Raw genomic sequence first — 20,596 nt, 5'->3', positions numbered from 1 at the left:
CACCAGATGCCCAAGAGTTTGAGGCAGTCAAACGTAACGGATTACTTCGCGAAGAAGTAAATGATCGATCGAGCTTAGTGTTGAAGTCCGATAATGGTTTTATGTTGGCTTGTTTTGTACATTACCGCACTCACTTACACATAGGCATTGAGTGGTAATCATCACCACGATGACTGTGTGTTATGTAATTTGTCACCATACCATCACCGATGGTATACGAGTTGTCTTACAGAGTTGTTCATTATCTTTACTTTTGATAAACTGATTCATGAATTCCATCTTTGCTTGATCACTTTCCAACTCACCAACTCACCCCCACCTATGCCCCGAGGATTGTGTTTTCCTTTTGGTACAATAGCCGGCTCTCACACATATGTGTCCAGGCCACGCGCGACTTCATCCTTCACCCCACAGTCATCATGAATGTTCGCATGCGCGTAACTCGTCACATTTCTAAGTCGTCACTTTTTTCTCGGTCCCGATGGTGACGACTTATACCTAGTCTACTATATATATATATATATATATATATATATATATATATATATATATATATATATATGTATGTATGTATGTTCCCGAAATACAGCCAAAACGGTACATGATAGCGCAAAAAATTTCGGCCCACCTTACTCACCATTCTCCTGTGGTGTGCAGTATCAAGTTTCGTTCAAACGGGCAATGAAAAATTATTAAAAAATCAATTTCCGATTCAGTCAAGTTCTCTTCGGGAGAATTTGATTAATGCAAACAACCTCAGCGGTATAGTTCGCTGGAACTATCTTTTTTTTCTTTTTCTTTTTTTGAAAGGATTTTTTTAAATCAAATTGCTGTCACAACGGGAACCCAATGGGTTCACGGGTCATCTCGTGATTTTTAAAGGGTTCCGGACAAAATCCGAGAATGGTTCCAAAATGTGTTTAATAAGGAATCTTGAACATCACCTTGACAGGTGATCATCTCGACACTGCAGGCAATTCTCCTTGACCAGAAATTTCATAATTTCACGCAGTCGCTCATGAGGAGTAATTTCTGCAACAAGTCCAAAGGGTACAAATGGTGAACTTTGCGAAATGTCTCGTTCTACGGGTCGTGTCGTTTTGGATGAAATCATTCTGATTGGTGCCATTGTGTTCGGCATTTTGGCTTCTTGACTGTGATTGTCGCAAACCAGCCAAGGATGTGACATGAAACAGCTGAGACTGGGAAAAGCAGATGTACAATTGGTTAGTACATGAACTTGTACATCTACTGGTTTGTAAAGGTAGCTTAAAGAAGTAAGCAAATCAGCAGGAGAGCTACCCACATGCTTGACCTTCCTTGTGGGTAGATCTGTCCAGGTGTCTCTTCTGTGTAGTCCATCATCATCTGGTGTTGTCCACCATACCTGTCCACGGTGTTCATTTATATTCCCTGTGTACCTACACCTGCAGCTTTCTTTACTCACAATAATCCTGTTCATCTGCATGCCTCTTTTCTTTGTCTGTCTGTTTTCTGCTTCACCTTTGTTGGTACTGTAATTGACCTTCCACCCTGTAAGTCCAATTGTCTAACTCTTCCACGAGCATGAATCTCTGTTTAATACGCTCTTAATGGTTGCACCATTTTCAAGGGTCTTCGCACCCCTTTTTCACGCTCGATCGCTCCGTATTGTGCAGCAATCACAGGTGCACAGATTTATGATTATGACGAGACGGATGGATGTGCGTGCTGTTTCAGGCGACATGTGTTGCATCTTCACGAGAGTTCTGGGATTGACAACCTCGGACCCCCGCGCTGGCATCTCTCTTTGTGCCTCTTCATTGTGCTTGTGATCCTGTACTTCAGTCTGTGGAGAGGGGTCAGGACCTCCGGAAAGGTGTGCTTTGATTACTATCGCTCACCTGCGCATGTCATGCTGTCTCCTTGTTTCCTTCATGCCTACCTGTGAAGACAGTACAACACGGAATACAAAACCTTACAAAGCACATTGGATTGTCAAGCAGGTTGCGTGACAGCAAATCCACAATATTTTTGTCTTTCTGGTTTAAATGCCTTCCAGACTAAGCGGTGTAATGGTTAGAGCGTCCCCTCAGTCTGGTAGGTCTGGTCGTTTGAACCCGACCGAGTCATACCAAATGCTCTTAAAATGGTACGTGCTGCTTCCTTGCTTCATATTCATTTAAAAATGGAGCACGGACAAGCAACCATAGGTTGGCAACCGCAGCACAAGCTCAATGGGTTTATAAATGCTCCCCCCTGCGTCAAAGTTTCCTGTAAGGGAACCCATGTTTCTAATATTATTATTATTAGTAGTAGTAGTATTATTATTAACAGTCTGGCCAACTCTTTGTTGCTACTGGTAACCATGTAACCCAGTACTGCCAGTTCATGGTCGGGTGGCCGGCGACAAAACCGGCTCCCCACACTGGGCTTGCCAAATGGGGAAGGTGGATTAAATATTATACCTGTCAAAGCATAGTCACAGGCTGATCATGCATATAGGAATTGAAGTCAGCCACCAATTCTTCTTGGGGGGGGGGGGGGTAATGAGCCAGGGATCAAAACCGGCCACCGGTTCTTCCTGGAGGGAGCGTATGAGCCAGGGATCAAAACCAGCCACCGGTTCTTCCTGGAGGGAGCGTATGAGCCAGGGATCAAAACCAGCCACCGGTTCTTTCTGGAGGGAGCGTATGAGCCAGGGATCAAAACCAGCCACCGGTTCTTCCTGGAGGGAGCGTATGAGCCAGGGATCAAAACCAGCCACCGGTTCTTCCTGGAGGGAGCGTATGAGCCAGGGATCAAAACCAGCCACCGGTTCTTCCTGGAGGGAGCGTATGAGCCAGGGATCAAAACCAGCCACCGGTTCTTCCTGGAGGGAGCGTATGAGCCAGGGATCAAAACCAGCCACCGGTTCTTCCTGGAGGGAGCGTATGAGCCAGGGATCAAAACCAGCCACCGGTTCTTCCTGGAGGGAGCGTATGAGCCAGGGATCAAAACCAGCCACCGGTTCTTCCTGGAGGGAGCGTATGAGCCAGGGATCAAAACCAGCCACCGGTTCTTCCTGGAGGGAGCGTATGAGCCAGGGATCAAAACCAGCCACCGGTTCTTTCTGTAGGGAGCGTATGAGCCAGGGATCAAAACCAGCCACCGGTTCTTCCTGGAGGGAGCGTATGAGCCAGGGATCAAAACCAGCCACCGGTTCTTCCTGGAGGGAGCGTATGAGCCAGGGATCAAAACCAGCCACCGGTTCTTCCTGGAGGGAGCGTATGAGCCAGGGATCAAAACCAGCCACCGGTTCTTTCTGGAGGGAGCGTATGAGCCAGGGATCAAAACCAGCCACCGGTTCTTCCTGGAGGGAGCGTATGAGCTGCACCTCAGGGATTCAACGGCTTAGAGCGGAATAGTTGCTGGGTAGAGGCCACATATGGTTGTGTCAGGAAGGGCATCCGGCATAAAATTTTTGCTCCAAATTATTTCTGATGGCAGTACGAGCAAATGTGGGCACCGTTCAGCTCGAAGGGCAGCATGGGTCACTCCACCGACCCTCGCAAAGTCGTGGTAGGAGAGGAGGCCGGACTATCGACAGTGATGACGGCGAATAGCCTGATGCTGGTGATTGGGACGGTCAGCATGAGAAGGTCAGTACTTCAAGTCCGGAGGACAGTTTTCGTGAAGCTACGTGGAACATCGGTAGTATGTCGGGGAGGTCAGGTGAGGTAGTGAAGGTGATGAGGGAGAGGAAGGTGGACATCTGCTGCTTGTAGGAGACCAGATGGAAGAGGGGTGGTGCTCATTGGATGGGCAGGCAGGAGTCTAGATACAAGTTCGACTGGCATGGCAGACCGGATGGCACTGCTGGTGTCGGTGTGTTTGTCAGTGAGAAATGGACAGACCACGTGGTAAATGTGGACAGAGTAAGTGAGCGAGCACTGGTTGTTAAGTTAGTTGTGGAGAGCAAGCTGGTCAACATCCTGTCGGTGTATGCTCCTCAGGCGGGGAGGCCACAGGAGGAGAAAGACGCTTTCTGGGAGCGCATGCACATCATTGTATCCTGAATCCCAGACAATGAGGTTGTGATCCCAGGTGGTGACTTCAACTGTCATGTTGGTGGGATAGTTGATGGCGATGGTGGTGTGCATGGAGGCATGGGATTCAGTTGGAGGAATCCAGAGGGGGAAGCAATCCTGGAGTTTGGGGATTCCATGGGGATGATAGTGGGAAACACGTTCTTCAGGAAACCAGACATCCACCTCATTACGTATGAGACAGGTGGCAGTAAAACGCAGATTGATTACATCATGGTGAGGGCCACAGATTGGGCTCTGGTAAGGAATGTGAAGGTAATTTCCAGGGAGGATTGTGTTACACAGCATCGGCTTGTTGCAGAACGAGGCGTCAGGCCCGCGAAACGGAGTCGGAGGAAGTTCAAACCAAAGCTGAGGATTTGGAAGTTGAGCAAGAAGGACGTGTGGAATAGGTTTGTTTTGGGTGTTGAAGCCAGAAGTGCCGAGGTACAGCAGGCGGAAGGCACGGAGGAGATGTGTCTGGTGATGAAGAGGGTGTGGTTGGATGTAGCATCAGAGGTGTGTGGGTGGATGCGGGGAAAGGGCGGGTACAAGGAGACCTGGTGGTGGAACGATGAGGTGGCGAAAGCCATGGAGGAGAAGAAGGCATGGTTTGCAATCTGGAAGGAGACCGGGGATGAGGGAGATCACGAGCTCTCCAAATCGGCGAAGCCGCATAGTCTGGGAGGCGCAAGAAACAAAGAGGAGGGAGTTGATTGAGGAGCTAGCGAGAGGGAGGAGAGAGCAGACCTTCTTTAAGATAGTGAGGCAGATGGCGAGATCTTGTGTTGACGTCACAGGTCCAACCTGTATGAAGGACGAGAGTGGCAACATCGTTGTCGAAGATACTGTGGTGAAAGAGGTCTGGAGGAGAGACATGGAGTGACTCATGAACTTTGAGAATATCTGGGACGGAAATGTCGAGTGTGAGGTCAAAGAGGGCCCGAGGTGTTTGCTTTCACCAAATGAGTTTGAGGAAGCCCTGAAACAGTGCAGCCAAGGGAAGGCGGCAGGACCTTATGGTGTGGTGGTTGAATTGATGGCCACATCACGAAGATTGGGCGTGGAGTGGATGACTGCCTTGGGCAACAGCATTCTTGATGAAGACCGCATTCCATCAGACTGGTCTCGGAGTGCATTGGTTCCGCTTTTCAAGGGAAAGGGAGATCCACTTGTTTGTGGGTCATATCGGGCCAGCAAACTGTTGGAACATGCCATGAAGGTATATGAGAGCGTGCTGGAGAAGAGGCTGAGGCAGCAGGTGGTGATCGACAAATGCGGTTTGGCTTCATGCGGGGAAGGGGAACGACAGACGCCATTTTCATTGTGCGTCAGCTCCAGGAGAAGCATTTATCGAAGAAGAAAGAGCTATACTTTGCATTTGTGGACCTGGAGAAGGCTTTCGACCGGGTACCAAGGAAAGTTGTTAGGTGGGCTCTCAGGAAGGCGGGCACAGAGGAGTGGTTGGTGTGGGCAGTGGTGGCGCTGTTTGTGGATGCCAGGACGTTTGGCCAGATGGCATCAGGCGATAGTGAAAGTTTCAAAGTTAAGGTGGGAGTTCACCAGGGTTCGGTGTTGAGTCCACTTCTCTTCATCATTATTATGGATGTTTTGTTCAGGGAAGGTCTGCCATGGGAGGTGCTCTACGCAGATGACCTGGCACTGATGGCGGAGAGTGAACAGGGGTTAATGGTGAAGTTGAGGGCGTGGCGTACAGCCATGGAGAGAAAGGGTCTGAAGGTGAATGCTGGAAGATCCATGGTGATGGTGTTGGCGATTGATGCGGGCGAGTTCGAGGAAACCGGGGAATACCCGTGTGGCGTCTGTTGCAAGGGCGTGGGTGCAAATTCCATACAGTGCACCACATGTGTGAAATAGGTCCATCGTAGATGCAGCGAGATCGCTGGGAGCCGGCAGGCGGTGAGAGCAGTTTTGTGTGCAAGAGGTGTCAGGGTGTTTTACCACAAATAAGCACTGTCGGCGAAGGGGAACATTTCATGTTGGATGGTGAGAAATACGAAGTTGTGAGCAGATTCTGATACCTGGGTGACATGATATTGATAGACGCTGGGAGAGGAGCGGATGCCACGGTGACAGCAAGGATCCGGAGTGGTTGCAAAAAGTTTTGTGAGTTGGCCCCTTTTCTGACCTCCAGAATACCACCCCCAAAAATAAAAGGCAAAGTGTACACAGCATGCGTACAGAAATGTATGATTTACGGCAGTGAGACCTGGCCACTAAAGTCTGAAAGTGCGCAACGGTTGGAGCAGACAGAGAAGAGGATGGAGCGATGGATGTGTGGGACCTCCCTGCATGAGAAAAGGAGGAGTGAAGGCCTCCTACAGCTGATGGGTCTGAAGAAGATAACGGATGAGATCAGGCAGGGCAGACTGCGATGGTATGGACAGGTGGTAAGAAGAGAGGAGGACCACTGGCTGACGGAGGCGTGGAGGTTTGAGGTCGAGGGTCCGAGAACACGAGGTAGGCTCCGGACGACTTTGGATGAGATGCTGGCGGAGGACCGCAGGGTGTCAGATCTCACCAACATGGATGTTAGGAATCGGGCCGAGTGGAATAAGGCCATTACGGGAAAACAACGTCCCACCCCACAGTGTGGGAACAATGGATGCTAAATGGATATGATGATGATGATGATTATTATAATCATCTTATCTCTTAACAAATAAATAAATGTCATTTTATGTCTGTGTGTCTGTGTGCAACACCAATCACCAAAACTACTGGGCCAATTGCCACCAAACTTGACACATGGAATAAGTTTGACGACATAGTGAACATGGGCTTCTTGGTTTCATAAATAGAACCCATGCCTCCATATGGAGGCGTAGGTTTGAATCCCACTTCTGACACCATGTAACATAAGCAAGGCTCCAGCTTGTAGGCCATCCGGACCGTGCCAGAAGTCAATTCTTTATTTTTTTAGTTCCGTTGAAATAACCAACAACAGCAATAACAACACTAAAATTGTTTCTGAATTGCAGGCACTTCAAACATACTTTGCAGGAAAGTCAACAAAAATTATCTCTGTAAATGTGTATCATGTAGCGCCACCCGGTGGTGGTGGTGGCAGATGGTATTACAAGTCAGCTGTGGAGATAACTTGCATTTTCACACTGCACACATCCCCAGAGAGTGGGAAGCCCAAAAGCCAAGTTCCACTAATCAGGAGAGTCAGGAGAAGGAGGGTGTGGGTGTCCGGAGGAAAGGAAGGGGTGGGGTTTGAGGAGGCAGGGGGTGGAGTGGGATGAGGGACCTGGCATTGCGCGACAATGCGGGCACCTCTGCTAGTGATTCAATAAAATAATCATTAGGGTCAATCCTAATGGATCATGATCGCACCACCGTAAGGGTACCGTTCAGACATCATTGCTGCCTACTACACGGGGTGAGGTGTCATCCAAAGAGGAGGAAAGATGGACATCTTACCCCCCCCCCCCTTTATTCCTCCAAGTCACTGTTCCCTCTGGATGTCCAAAATTCTTGCAATGGAAGAAACGATTGTTGTATTTGGTTGTATTTGCCGACCACCGGACCACCCCGCAAAGTCTTTTGTCGACCACCCACAGCTCCTAACCTGCTTGAACCGTCCCTGGATCTCTGGAGCATGAGCCTTGGCGATGGTTGAGCACCGACATTTTTCAGCTCTCACAAATAACATTTTTTGTTGGTTTTTTTTCTTTTCATGCTCACAGAGCTGTTTACGCTTTGATGTTCAGGATGAAAGACTTGTTTCCTTTGGAAATCTCCCTTTGCTATCTCGAGGTGCTTTTTCACGTGGGAATTGTTTGCTGGAACCCGCATGTTTCGAGTCGAAATGGCTTTGTTGCCGCCGTTGCCAAAACAGTTTGAACAATTTAAACAGCGGGAGAGAGTCCGAATGCCCTTTCAGCAGAGCTGGAATTGCTGCTCATTTGGCATCGTCCATCAGGACAATAAACGGTGGGACATCTTGTACAAACCACCGTGGACCGTCCTGGTTTAAATCCGCACCGCGCGGATCGCTGCGCCTTGCTTCACGACGTCAGGAATTACATCGTCAACTCTGACGTCATAGACTGTCTGTGACGTGCTCCGAATGATTTCATCGCTTTGCTCTCGTGAATGCGTTCGTCCATGCTGTCAATGTTTGTTAAAATCTCTCTTCGAGCTTCTTTAACGAGAGTAAGTCCTCAAAAGAGTGTAGAGCATGTAGGACCCCAACTATGTGATCACATCACATCACGCCATGACGTCATGTGGCATGTTTTGACATCGGTAGTAATCAAGATGCGGGTTTTTAGTGCTGGGACAATTTGCCGAATCACATGAAAGACCGTGGGGATCTTTAACGCCCACCAATGCCGCCATGCGGTGCTGGCAGATGGGTCCTCCACGTCATGGTCCATCCGAGAGACGGCACATTGATTCCTCACCCTGCATGTGAAACACCAGGATGACTGTGTAAAGCTGGTAAGTCATGATTACATCATTATGGATGTAATTAATGGTTGACCCTTTAAAAATGCTCATTTTTCCCTGATCAAGTTGCTGTTGATAAAACTCGAGCATGGATGCTGTGTTATTGAGTGAGTCCATTGTGCTTCTGCTGATTCAGGTGGTGTGGATAACCGCCACCATGCCCTACGTGGTTCTGTTCGTGTTGCTCATCCGCGGAGTGACTCTCCCAGGAGCTGGAAACGGGATTGCCGAATACCTTCACGTCAAGATCGACAAACTGCTTGACCCGATGGTGAGATTCCAGGATTTATTTTGTCGATAAATATAAACTTCACAAAGTTATAAGATGCACATCATTCTCATGACGTCATCAACGGGTCACCTTGAGTAGATTGCTATGAATGTAGAATGAAGAACTTGTGGGAAGCAAGGAGTAGATGACGTTTCAGGCATTTGGTGTCGTGAATTTGGTGTACTGTGTTCGCTGCACCAACTCTGACTGGACATTCAATCAGTGTTCGTGGTACTATGTATGTCTCGTTTCAAGTTTATAACTCACCTTGCTCTTATCCTTGATTTTGTAATGTTGTCGTTTTGTTTCAGCACTGATTCATTCAGTTGAACTAAGCCATGCTTTGGTTCTCAGGCTAAACTTACTTAAGTTAACCGCCGAAAGGTCAACGTCCATTCAATTTCATCCGAATGCTTGGAATGGCTTTGCTCGCTCGAATGATCACAAGAACCTGATCGAATGTGTAAATGGTTAGTAAAAACCGAACATGAAACCAGGATGATAAAACGAGTGATGCAGCGTTCAAATAACACCATAAACTCAAACGGCATCCTTGTTACATCCAGAGAGTCTATGTTAGAACACGAGTGTAACTCTTACATCGACATCCTTGTTACATCCAGAGAGTCTATGTTAGAACACGAGTGTAACTCTTACATCGACATCCTTGTTACATCCAGAGAGTCTATGTTAGAACACGAGTGTGACTCTTACATCGACATCCTTGTTACATCCAGAGAGTCTATGTTAGAACACGAGTGTAACTCTTACATCTGCATCCTTGTTACATCCAGAGAGTCTATGTTAGACCACGAGTGTCACTCTGACATCTGCATCCTTGTTACATCCAGAGAGTCTATGTCAGACCACGAGTGTTACTCCTTCATCTACATCCTTGTTGCATCCAGAGAGTCTATGTTAGACCACGAGTGTCACTCTGACATCTGCATCCTTGTTACATCCAGAGAGTCTATGTTAGAACACGAGTGTTACTCCTTCATCTACATCCTTGTTGCATCCAGAGAGTCTATGTTAGACCACGAGTGTAACTCTTACATCTGCATCCTTGTTACATCCAGTGAGTCTATGTTAGAACATGAGTGTTACTCCTTCATCTACACCCTTGTTGCATCCAGAGAGTCTATGTTAGACCACGAGTGTAACTCTTACATCTGCATCCTTGTTACATCCAGAGAGTCTATATTAGACCATGAGTATCACTCTGACATCTGCATCCTTGTTACATCCAGAGAGTCTATGTTAGACCACGAGTGTAACTCTTACATCTGCATCCTTGTTACATCCAGAGAGTCTATGTTAGACCATGAGTGTCACTCTGACATCTGCATCCTTGTTACATCCAGAGAGTCTATGTTAGAACACGTGTGTTACTCCTTCATCTACATCCTTGTTGCATCCAGAGAGTCTATGTTAGACCACGAGTGTAACTCTTACATCTGCATCCTTGTTACATCCAGAGAGTCCATGTTAGACCATGAGTGTCACTCTGACATCTGCATCCTTGTTACATCCAGAGAGTCTATGTTAGAACACGAGTGTAACTCTTACATCGACATCTTTGTTACATCCAGAGAGTCTATGTTAGAACACGAGTGTTACTCTTCCCTCGACATCCTTGTTACATCCAGAGATTCTATGTTAGACCACGAGTGTTAGTCCTTCATCTCCATCGTTGTTGCATCCAGAGAGTCAATGTTTGACCACGAGTGTTACTCTTACATCTACATCCTTGTTACATCCAGAGAGTCCATGTTTGACCACGAGTGTTACTCTTACATCTGCATCCTTGTTACATCCAGAGACTCTGTGTTATACCATGAGTGTTACTCTTACATCTGCATCCTTGTTACATCCAGAGACTCTGTGTTATACCATGATTGTTACTCTTACATCTACATCCTTGTTACATCCAGAGAGTCTGTGTTATACGACGAGTGTTACTCTTACATCTACATCCTTGTTACATCCAGAGAGTCTGTGTTATACCACGAGTGTTACTCTTACATCAACATCCTTGTTACATCCAGAGAGTCCTTGTTGGACCACGAGTGTTACTCTTACATCTACATCCTTGTTACATCCAGAGAGTCTATGTATGACCACGAGTGTTACTCCTTCATCGACATCCTTGTTACATCCAGAGTCTATGTTAGACCATGAGTGTTACTCTTACATCGACATCTTTGTTACATCCAGAGAGTCTATGTTAGACCACGAGTGTTACTCCTTCATCTACATCCTTGTTACATCCAGAGAGTCTATGTTAGACCACGAGTGTTACTCCTTCATCTACATCCTTGTTATATCCAGAGATTGTATGTTAGAACACGAGTGTTACTCTGACATCGACATCTTTGTTACATCCAGAGAGTCTATGTTAGAACACGAGTGTTACTCTTCCCTCGACATCCTTGTTACATCCAGAGATTCTATGTTAGACCACGAGTGTTACTCCTTCATCTCCATCGTTGTTGCATCCAGAGAGTCAATGTTTGACCACGACTGTTACTCTTACATCTACATCCTTGTTACATCCAGAGAGTCTATGTTAGACCATGAGTGTTACTCTAACATCTCCATCCTTGTTACATCCAGAGACTCTGTGTTAGACCACGAGTGTTACTCTTACATCTCCATCCTTGTTACATCCAGAGAGTCTGTGTTATACCATGAGTGTTACTCTTACATCGACATCTTTGTTACATCCAGAGAATCTGTGTTCGTAATACAAGTAAGTATAATGATGTAATAATGTTGGCGGAGGCATATCTGGTGACGCTGCGATGTTGAAGAGTGCCCCTCTAGTTTTACTTTTAAACGGGAAGCCCTTGCCTTGTCACAGCATCCATTCTGCTGAAAATCTCTTCTGCACATATTTTGTTTCCAGTTAGCTTGGACAGTATAATTTCGTTTTCCTGTTTGTATTCCCATCTGACTCCAGTTGGTTACGACGCGAGGACCCAGGTTCAAATCCTGTGTACTACAAGTGTTTGTCCATCGTCTCCTTATGTCCTGGTGGTTCATGTAAAAATCTATAGATTTCTCCAAATGTCTTTTCGCTGTACGTGATATAGCTACAATCTCCTCCACGACGCTTGGATCATTGTAAAAAGAAATGTTCATGAAATAATTTTGCATTATCCATATTAATGAATATATCGGGTACCTGTGCACCTATTTTCATAATATCAGGTACCTGTGCACTGAACATCATGCCTTTGACTCCACATCCAATGCCATTCAGATTGTTCAATGTCATGAAGACGTCAACTCGACATTTTACCCCCGAGACTAATCGGCCGAAGTTTTTGGAGAATTTACTCGAGGCGTCATCTTTCTTTTTTTTCTTTTTTTTTTTTTTTTGTATACCTTGGTCGAGGCTCGTATGAGAGCTAACACACAACTAACAGCAAGGAGGCATGAGACAAGAGGGGCGGGAGTGGAAGGGACAAAACAGTGGGGAACAGACACATTAGGTGAACTGTGGAAGGGAGAGGGATGGGGATGGGACGGGGAACATGGCGAAGAGAAGATGGACATTTCAGGGACTTTCAGGAAGGAAAGCAGGAGAAATGAAGGAAGTGGGCTTGGGTGGATTATCGGGGGTAGAAAAGATCGAGGATTTGGATGGGGGAAGATAAGAGGTGGTGGTGAACAGCTGTTTTGAAAGCCTGGAGGGAAGGATGGGAAAGAATAGAGTGAGGAAGTTTATTCCAAAGGCGGGAAAAAAGAGGAATGAAAGAGTGAAGATGAGCAGTGATTCGTGATTTTGGTAGTTTTACCAGAAGGGGGTTGTTGGCGGACCTTGAGCACCCTGTGGAAATGTGGTGGGGACAAATTGCAGAGAGAGCGGCGGGGGCAAGGCTGGAGAGGAGTCGGTAGAAGACAGAAAGACCACCGACCAACCTGCGGTGATTGAGTGAGAGGCCCAAAGACTCAGCTTCATTGCGGGAGATGCCGATGATCTTAAATGCCCTGGTTTCGACAGCGTGAAGCCGAGAAAGGTGGGAGGCAGGAGCACCAGCCCAGAGGGGAGAGCAGTACTCCATCAGGCTACGGACAAAAGCTTTGTAAGTGGTCAGGTGCTCAAGAGGGCCGAGGAAGGACTTAGCACGACGGAGGATTCCCAGTCGGCGACTGGCTTTTGAGGCGAGGTTGGAAATGTGACTTTCCCAGGAAAGGTCATGGCAGATAGTGAGACCTAGAAGCTTGAAAGAAAAGACTTCTTCCAGAGGAAGACTCTCGGTCTGCATTAAATGGAGGCTCAAGATCTTGCTTCCCGTTGTCCCCGTGCTGTGTGCAGGTGTGGATCGCTGCGGCCAATCAGATCTTCTTCTCTCTGGGCGCAGGCTTTGGGGTCCTCATTGCATTTGCCAGCTACAACAAGTTCGACAACAAATGCTATTGGTACTCTGAATGTTGCATGTTGTTAGCAGGACAACGTCGGTTGCTTTGTGGACTTTGGTGCTGCACGGTTCATTTAAACAGCAAAACGCTCCTCTTGGGATTCCGTTCAGCACGAGGTCTCGAGGTTTCACTGAGCGGTACAAAATGTTCTGGATGGTAATCGCAGGTTTGATTCCCTGGAAGTTGTTTTGTTCGTTCATATTTTATCAATGTAATTTGATTCTTGCACGTTGGTCCGCACCGTACCGTTTGATGAACCATCCACAAGGTTCTTATAACATGTGCTTGTGCACAGGAAAAACAAACCAACTTTATCTGCAGTAGTAAACGTTCAATAACTAATACTGTGTCATCCTATTGAGCGGAACCAGACTCGGTGGTGTAATGGTCAGAGTGTCTGATGTGAGTCTCGGAGGAGTCGGTGGGTCAAACCCCGGCCAAGTCAGACCAAAGACGCTTTCAAATAGTACGTGCTGCTTCCTTACTTTGACGTTCAGCATTAAAAAGGATAGAGCACTGACAAACAACCATAGGTTGGCATCCAGTAGGCTGTTAGACGAGCCCCTGGCTCTGTCATTCGTTTCTCTCGTGATCATCTGGTAATTAACTTAATTTGTGCTGAAAATTTCTAGAATTTTGAATAACCATGAATTACATTGTGACCTTCAAATAAATATTTGCCAGTTATTTATATTTCAGAGGATTGCCGAGGCTCGAGCTGGAAGATGGCAAAATGAAGAGTTCAAACAAAGAACAGTGACACGGCTTGGGGCGTTCCACCGAGCAATGACATTCCTGGTTGGTCGAGGCAAATAGTTTGGTGAAGCTGACCTCCTGCATGTGCTCGAGGATCAATCGACGGGTTAATCAGTGGTCATCACCACAATCACAGCATCAGATGTCACAAGATCATATCTCAAGCCCGAGCCTGGTGTTCGTTCAGTGGTTAGGATGGCTGGCTTGGGATCTTTGGGTCCTGAGTTTGAGCTCCGTTTCCCACTGAATTAACACCAGATGGGGGTGACTGAGCCTGTCGTCCTTCCGAGGTCGACGGAATGAGTACCTGTATTCTGGTATAGAGGGCACAGCATCGGCGGCATAGTCGTGCCCCACCAAAATGATAGCTACCCGGCAGCCAAGCTGTCATACGCAAGAAGATCTTATGCCCTACACAGGCTTATATGGCAGGCCTTCTTCACCACACTGAGTGGTCATGAATTAGAGTCTACTGGTAGTGTTATTTCATCCCTTCATAGAGCAATTTACACGCTGAATTCCATGAGTGTGTTTGTTCGGAAAACATCCATGATGTATTTCAAAGGTTCCAACAGTTCACTACATCAAACAGTGACAACAACACATTTATGTTGTGGTCTTCATACCTTGAACTGGTTGAGATCATCATGTTCTTTATTCGTGCTGCACGTGATCAGGGGGACTGGAATCTGCATCTCTCTGCCATTTGTTCCACGATGCCACTGATGTTTGCTCCCAGTGGAGTCAACGACTCAAGGTACCTTCCAATCTACTGCATAGAAATGTGCACACTTCATTCTACTCATCCAAGTGTCTACAATGAACTTCTGAAAGGGGGAAGTTGTCTTTCAACGCCAGTCAAGTATGGCTTCTCCCAGATGGAATGCAATGAGATCATTGAGAAAACTCGTAACAGAGACACCAAAACTAAGGGAGGAATGATCGGAGTCACCACGAACGAGGGAGCATCTCACAGGTGGATTATTTCTCAACCTGAATGAGCCTCCATCACTAACCGGTACTTTGACATGGCAGGGAAGGGGCCGCAGTGCCGAAAAAGGAAGGACGCTGACAATGTTCACGCTGTAAGAGAGGAGACTGCCATCATCAAGGTCTTCAGTACAGTATAGAATATAATGAATCCATTCACTCACACCTCTGAGTGTCTTTCCTAGATCGTGTCAGTAGTTGTTCCAGACAACATTGCAGTTGACATCATGGAAACATGTGAGGAATGTGAAATGGCCTTCTCAGAATTTTGCAAAGACCGTCTGATGAGTGATGTCAAGGAATTCCATGGGCCAATCCCCAAAGCGAAATTGAAGTCATTCTGTGATGTGGAGTTGCCTGTAAGTAGCGAAGCGAAAGGGAGACAGACTGTGCTTAACGTTGAGCGAAATCTGATGGAAAGACTTGTAGTCCTCGGGAGTGAAAGAGGAATTGACCTTGATGAATTACTGGTTGACACTCTGGGACCGATTCCATTGCCCCTGTCCTCCCCGGATGGTGGACTGATGAAGACGGACAAGTTGAAACTCAAGCATTACTTGGGGGATGAAACCCCATCAGCAGTTACTCCAAAAATGATCCCCATGGTGCAATATAGATCTTTGATGTGGTTGTCTTGCAGATGATTCCGTTGAGCAAAATTTCATATACGTTTGGGAAACTCGCAGATCTTTACGTGAAAACTGTTGCTGATGTTGGAAAGAAAAACAGGACCAATATCATACACTATCAGGGACATGTGGATATTCCATGAAATGCAAAATGTGACTTCAAGCCCTCAACTCTCCCCGCAGCCCTCTCACAAACCCCATTACCTCATTGAAATAGTGGAATATTTAGCTCTTCATGTCATTAACTCCGTTCACAGAAAGCATGATCTAAACAGGAAGTGGATGTCCAACAGGTCATGGTTTATTGTGAACGGTCGTTTGTCTTTGTCTTTCCAGGTGTGGTTTTTACCCTCGCCAGAGGGAGAGGGTATTGCATTTGGGACCGTTTGTTTATCTGTCTGTCACCTACAGGTCACAATTTAAAACTGATCTTCACGAAACTTCACCAAGTTTTGGAGGTCGTCTCAACTGAGAAGCTTATTGATTTTGAGGTCAAAGGTCATGTTGAGATCGAATTTTTTTTCAATCCTTTTTCATCCGATTCACCTGAATTTCGAACAGGATTTCCATCGTGTATCACTGAATCGGGAAATTAATGATTTTTGAGATCAAAAGGTTAAAGGTCAACTCAAGGTCAAACCTCTAAAATAATCAATTTTCAACTGAAAAATAATAAATTTTCATCTGACTGACCTGAGCTTTGATTAAGATTGTCAATTTTAATCTTAATTAAATGGACAATTCGATGTATCCATGGCAACCTTTGGAGGGGGCGGTGGATTTTGCAAGTTCCGTGTTCTGCACGGCGTCTTTTTTTTTTGTCCGCACCTAACTTCAATATCTTTCTCCACAACCGTTTTTCCATATTGAGACAAAATGTTCATCATCGGAACAACTACTCATGTGGAATATTTTATTAATAATTTTGATGTCATAGGTCACGTGATGTGGTAGCCATGTTGGAAAATCCCAAAAACTTTGGACCTCTGTCCCTCTGAAACTGCACAACGGAAATAATCGAAACTTGGCACATGACAAGTACTCTCCTCATAGGGAATGTGTGATTTTTTTTTTTAATGACGTCATCAGTGCCTTTGTTATGATGTCATAATTGCATATGTAGAATGCTACATCTGATCAGTATGAAAATTTTTGAGGGTCATCTCGGGAGAAAATGGTCCACAGAAAAAAAATTGATGGCATCATCTGTCACCTGATGCGGTAGCCATATTGTTTAAAAAAAACAAAAACTTCAGAAATCATCTCCGAAATGGCTGAACTGATCGAGGCGAAACTTTACACGCATGACTGCCGAGTACCTATCCATGAGGAAGAAAAGGTTCACACATATGACATCATAGGTCACATGGTTTGGCAGCCATATTGGATTAACCCTGAAACCTATACAAATCTTCTTCTCCAGAACAGCTGGACAGATCGAGGGCAAACTTCACACAAATGATCCCCAAGCCATGGGGATATCTAGATATTCACGAATAATTGATGTCACATGGTCAGGCAGCCATATTGGATTGAGCAAAAATATTTAAAAAAAATTATTTCTCTTGAACCGCTTAATCAATTGATGTGAAACTTTACAGTTATGGTGTAGTCATGATGGGGAATATACGTTTTAAATTTCAACCTGATTGGATGCGTGGTGTGGCAGCCAGAATTACTTGATTTTTTGAATCTGGGTTGTTGTTTTTTAATGCTCACACTTGGCTGTGCCTGGATGGGTTTGAGGTTAGAGGAGTAGCAGATGAAATGTGAATCCTATCCAGGTTCCTCCTGATTCCATCTTTTCTTTTTGCTTGTTTGGGTTCCTTCTGATGACTCCAATGCAGGACTATATATATTTGGTTTTCCATTTGATTTGAAATGAATTAATTTTAATCACATTATAAATTAAATTTCATAATAATAATCGACGTCATGGGTCAGGGTCAGGTGTCCGATCAAAGCGGGATATCTTGGCGCCTGGTCATCACTACCAGCAGTTATAAAGTGGCAGTTCGAATTACATCTCTTAATTATTCCATAACACACCAGGACACAAACACCACACAAAATAAGTCCTGGCGAGGGTCTGCAATCTCTAATTGCTCTTTTACTTGTTCCGTAAGTAGAGTCAGGGAAGCTGTCCAAGCAATCGGTGGGAAGGATTGTTACAAGCACATGCACACGCGCAAACGAACAAGTGTATTATTACACGAGCGGGGTATGCTTACACATTGTAAACAATAATCAATTGTGCTTCCCCATTGTATCAGGTCGCTTACCTGCATTTGTTTTTTTTTTCATTTATCGACGCTTTCTGATGGCTCTGTGGTTTTTTTTTTCTGGTGAATCGCCTTCGATGTCTGTTGGCACGTGAAATTTCAGCTTTCCATGTCACCCGAAGGGTACCGAACTTTAATATCAGTGAGTCAGTCAGTGAGTGGTCAAACATGCTCAAAGCATCAAACATCAAACATGCTGAAGGTGGATCCCAAGTCATTCAAATATATTCTGAGGATCAGAATTGCCAGTTCATGAGCCTGGTGTGGCTCAGTGGTTAAGGCGGTGGCTTGGGATCCTTGGGGTCCTGAGTTCGAGCCCCCGCTGGCTGCTGAGTTAGCATCAGGGGGGTTGACTCAGCCTGTCATCCTTCCGAAAGGTCGGCAGAATGAGCACCATTATACTGGTAATTATCCCTGCAGGGTCGAAGGCGACTGAAGGGTTGGCGTCAGGAAGGGTATCCGGCCATAAAAACATCGCCACAAGAAAGGGTACCATGATTGGAGCCCGCAAAAAGCTGACCCCTGCTCAGGGATAAAGGCTTTCAAATGGTGTGATGAGAAGATTCCAGTTGAGTGGAAAAAAATTCTGTCCTGTGGCCAGAACAAGGAAAGTCTCGTGGAGTTTTTGGACAGGTTGGGTGTGCAACATGGACGAATTGATTCGATTTTTGTGAGGTTCCGGATTCGATCCTGACACTAGAATTTTTTTTGATTTTTAAATGTGATTCTTCACCATTGGAGGATAGGGCCAAAACTATATATATGCACACACACACACACACACACACACACACACACACACACACACACACACACACACACACACACACACACACACACACACACAGCATGATATTTCTAAGTACGGTGAGAAAGGCGACGCCATTGTTGTGGTACCGCGAGTACCCAAAGTGCCCTGGGAAGTGACAACAATTACCCCAAGATGTGTGACTGTTTGGCTTGTCTCACAGTCCTGTGGTGTGTCTCGTGAATTCGTCTGTACGTCCATGTGTGAGGTGTGTGGCAGCTCCACAAGGAGTCTTCAATCCTGTAAAATAGAAAAGATTAACTCTTCTTAGTGATGTGAGTGTGTGTGCTTCATTTATTGAGGTGTTGGCTTCAGGTCGTCGAAGTCCCATGGTGTTGGTGTCCATGAACTGATGATCAAATTGGTCTCTTTCCTCAGCTTTGTATATTAGACGTTTGTTCAATTCTCATCAGCATCTGACTTGATACCACAGTGTCCCATTGATTCAACTTGCACATCAGCGACGCATTCCATACCACCCTTTTGGTGTTGCTGAGTGTATGAGTTTTTGGAATGTTTCTGTGTTTCCCGAAGGGTTGGCAGCTCATCTTGTGACCCTGCCCCCACCCCCCACCCTTATTTTCCCCCTTTGGTCCCCTGCTGTATTCGTACCGTTGACTTTCCAGGGATGCAGTAATCACCAGCTCCATTAACTGCATCACCAGCTTCTTCTCCGGTTTTGTGATCTTCTCCATCCTGGGCTATATGGCCCATAAGCATGGAACATCCATCGATAAAGTTGCCACGGACGGTGAGTTATCCATTCCATGAAGTTCTTCCATGTTTGCGGATCTAACATTTTGGTTAATTTTGATTCATTTTCAATCAGGAAAGATAAAATATGAAAACGAAGTCAAATTGATGCAAATGCCCCGTGTTGTTAGTCACGGGTGGGTTCAATAGCTTGTGAGGTTTCAACGGCTCATGTGGTACCAGGTGGGTCTTCGCCAAACTAATAGCGAAAAGGAGGCCAAGTGCCTAAAACCTCCATGGATCTGCAGCCTTTCACCTGCAAGTCCTATCCACACCTCGCTGGTGAACTCTGGTAACCCTGCCTTGTGATTAAGTGACAGATGTGGAAGGGCAGCTTCCCCTGAGGGACACCAAACACTTTATGGTATGGAAGGAAGACCTGATCATAGCACAGGGACCTAGCAGACATGGAACACTGGTAATGCAGTGTGGAATTCATCAAAGGGTGGGGACATACACTAGTTATGGAACTGCCATCCACTGCAACTACCAAGCCACTTGGACGTCTTGGTTGTTCCTTGCCTTGAGGATCATGCTGAAGCAGCTGAGAGAATGGGGGCAGTTCGGCATGAGTATCCTTCATTAAAATGACTTGTTCCAGGAAGTTAAGCCACCAGTTTTGAACGACTACCACAACTACGTATCAAAGACTAGACATAACCAAATGTCTGCAGTGAAGGGAAACAGATGAAGTGGCAGGTGCAGTCGTCACTGGAAGTCGTAGTCTTTACCCTGCATATAGGTGGTCTTGAGTTGATAGTCCATCATCAGATGAATCCGATAGCAGCATCGGTAACAGGCACATCTTAGGATGACCAGCTGCAGCATTCATGGATGCACAGCTGGCCAGTTACACTGGAGGGGCAAAGAAAAGGGAGCCCCAAAGAAAGCCTGCTGTTTGCTTGTCTAGCAGTTCACATCTGGGGGTAGAGGGGTGAGCCCAAATCAGTGGTCAGAAACAGACAAGAAAAGCAAACAGCAAATCTGACTTCACAGTGGTATGTTAGAATGTTTATTTCCACGACTGGAACATCAACCTAACTGGCCAGAATGACATCTAGCTCTCATGGCTCAGGAACCAGGATGGAACGGAGTGGGAATAGCTGCTCTTCGCAAAAGGCGATTAGCAAGAGAAAGCCAGCTTGAAGAGGTGG

At 46.1% G+C, this 20,596-nt stretch overlaps 1 protein-coding gene across 1 annotated transcript in view; it reads left to right on the top strand.

Moving 5' to 3' along the window:
* The window catches only part of LOC147024039 (sodium-dependent noradrenaline transporter-like), an 86,772-nt gene that overhangs the window by 35,789 nt on the left and 30,387 nt on the right, over positions 1–20,596 (top strand). Inside the window, exons 5-8 of the mRNA XM_085890203.1 lie at positions 1,720–1,858; positions 8,662–8,796; positions 13,121–13,224; positions 19,316–19,440. Coding sequence (XP_085746329.1) covers positions 1,720–1,858; positions 8,662–8,796; positions 13,121–13,224; positions 19,316–19,440 — 503 coding nt within the window. The remainder of the gene's footprint in view (positions 1–1,719; positions 1,859–8,661; positions 8,797–13,120; positions 13,225–19,315; positions 19,441–20,596) is intronic.

Source organism: Eptatretus burgeri, chromosome 7 (genome assembly GCF_056783735.1).
Source record: "Eptatretus burgeri isolate ZD-2024b chromosome 7, Ebu_testis_v1, whole genome shotgun sequence".
NCBI classification, from domain to species: domain Eukaryota; kingdom Metazoa; phylum Chordata; class Myxini; order Myxiniformes; family Myxinidae; genus Eptatretus; species Eptatretus burgeri.
Note: the sequence above shows the minus strand (reverse complement) of the source record. Positions and strands in the feature narration are given on the sequence as shown.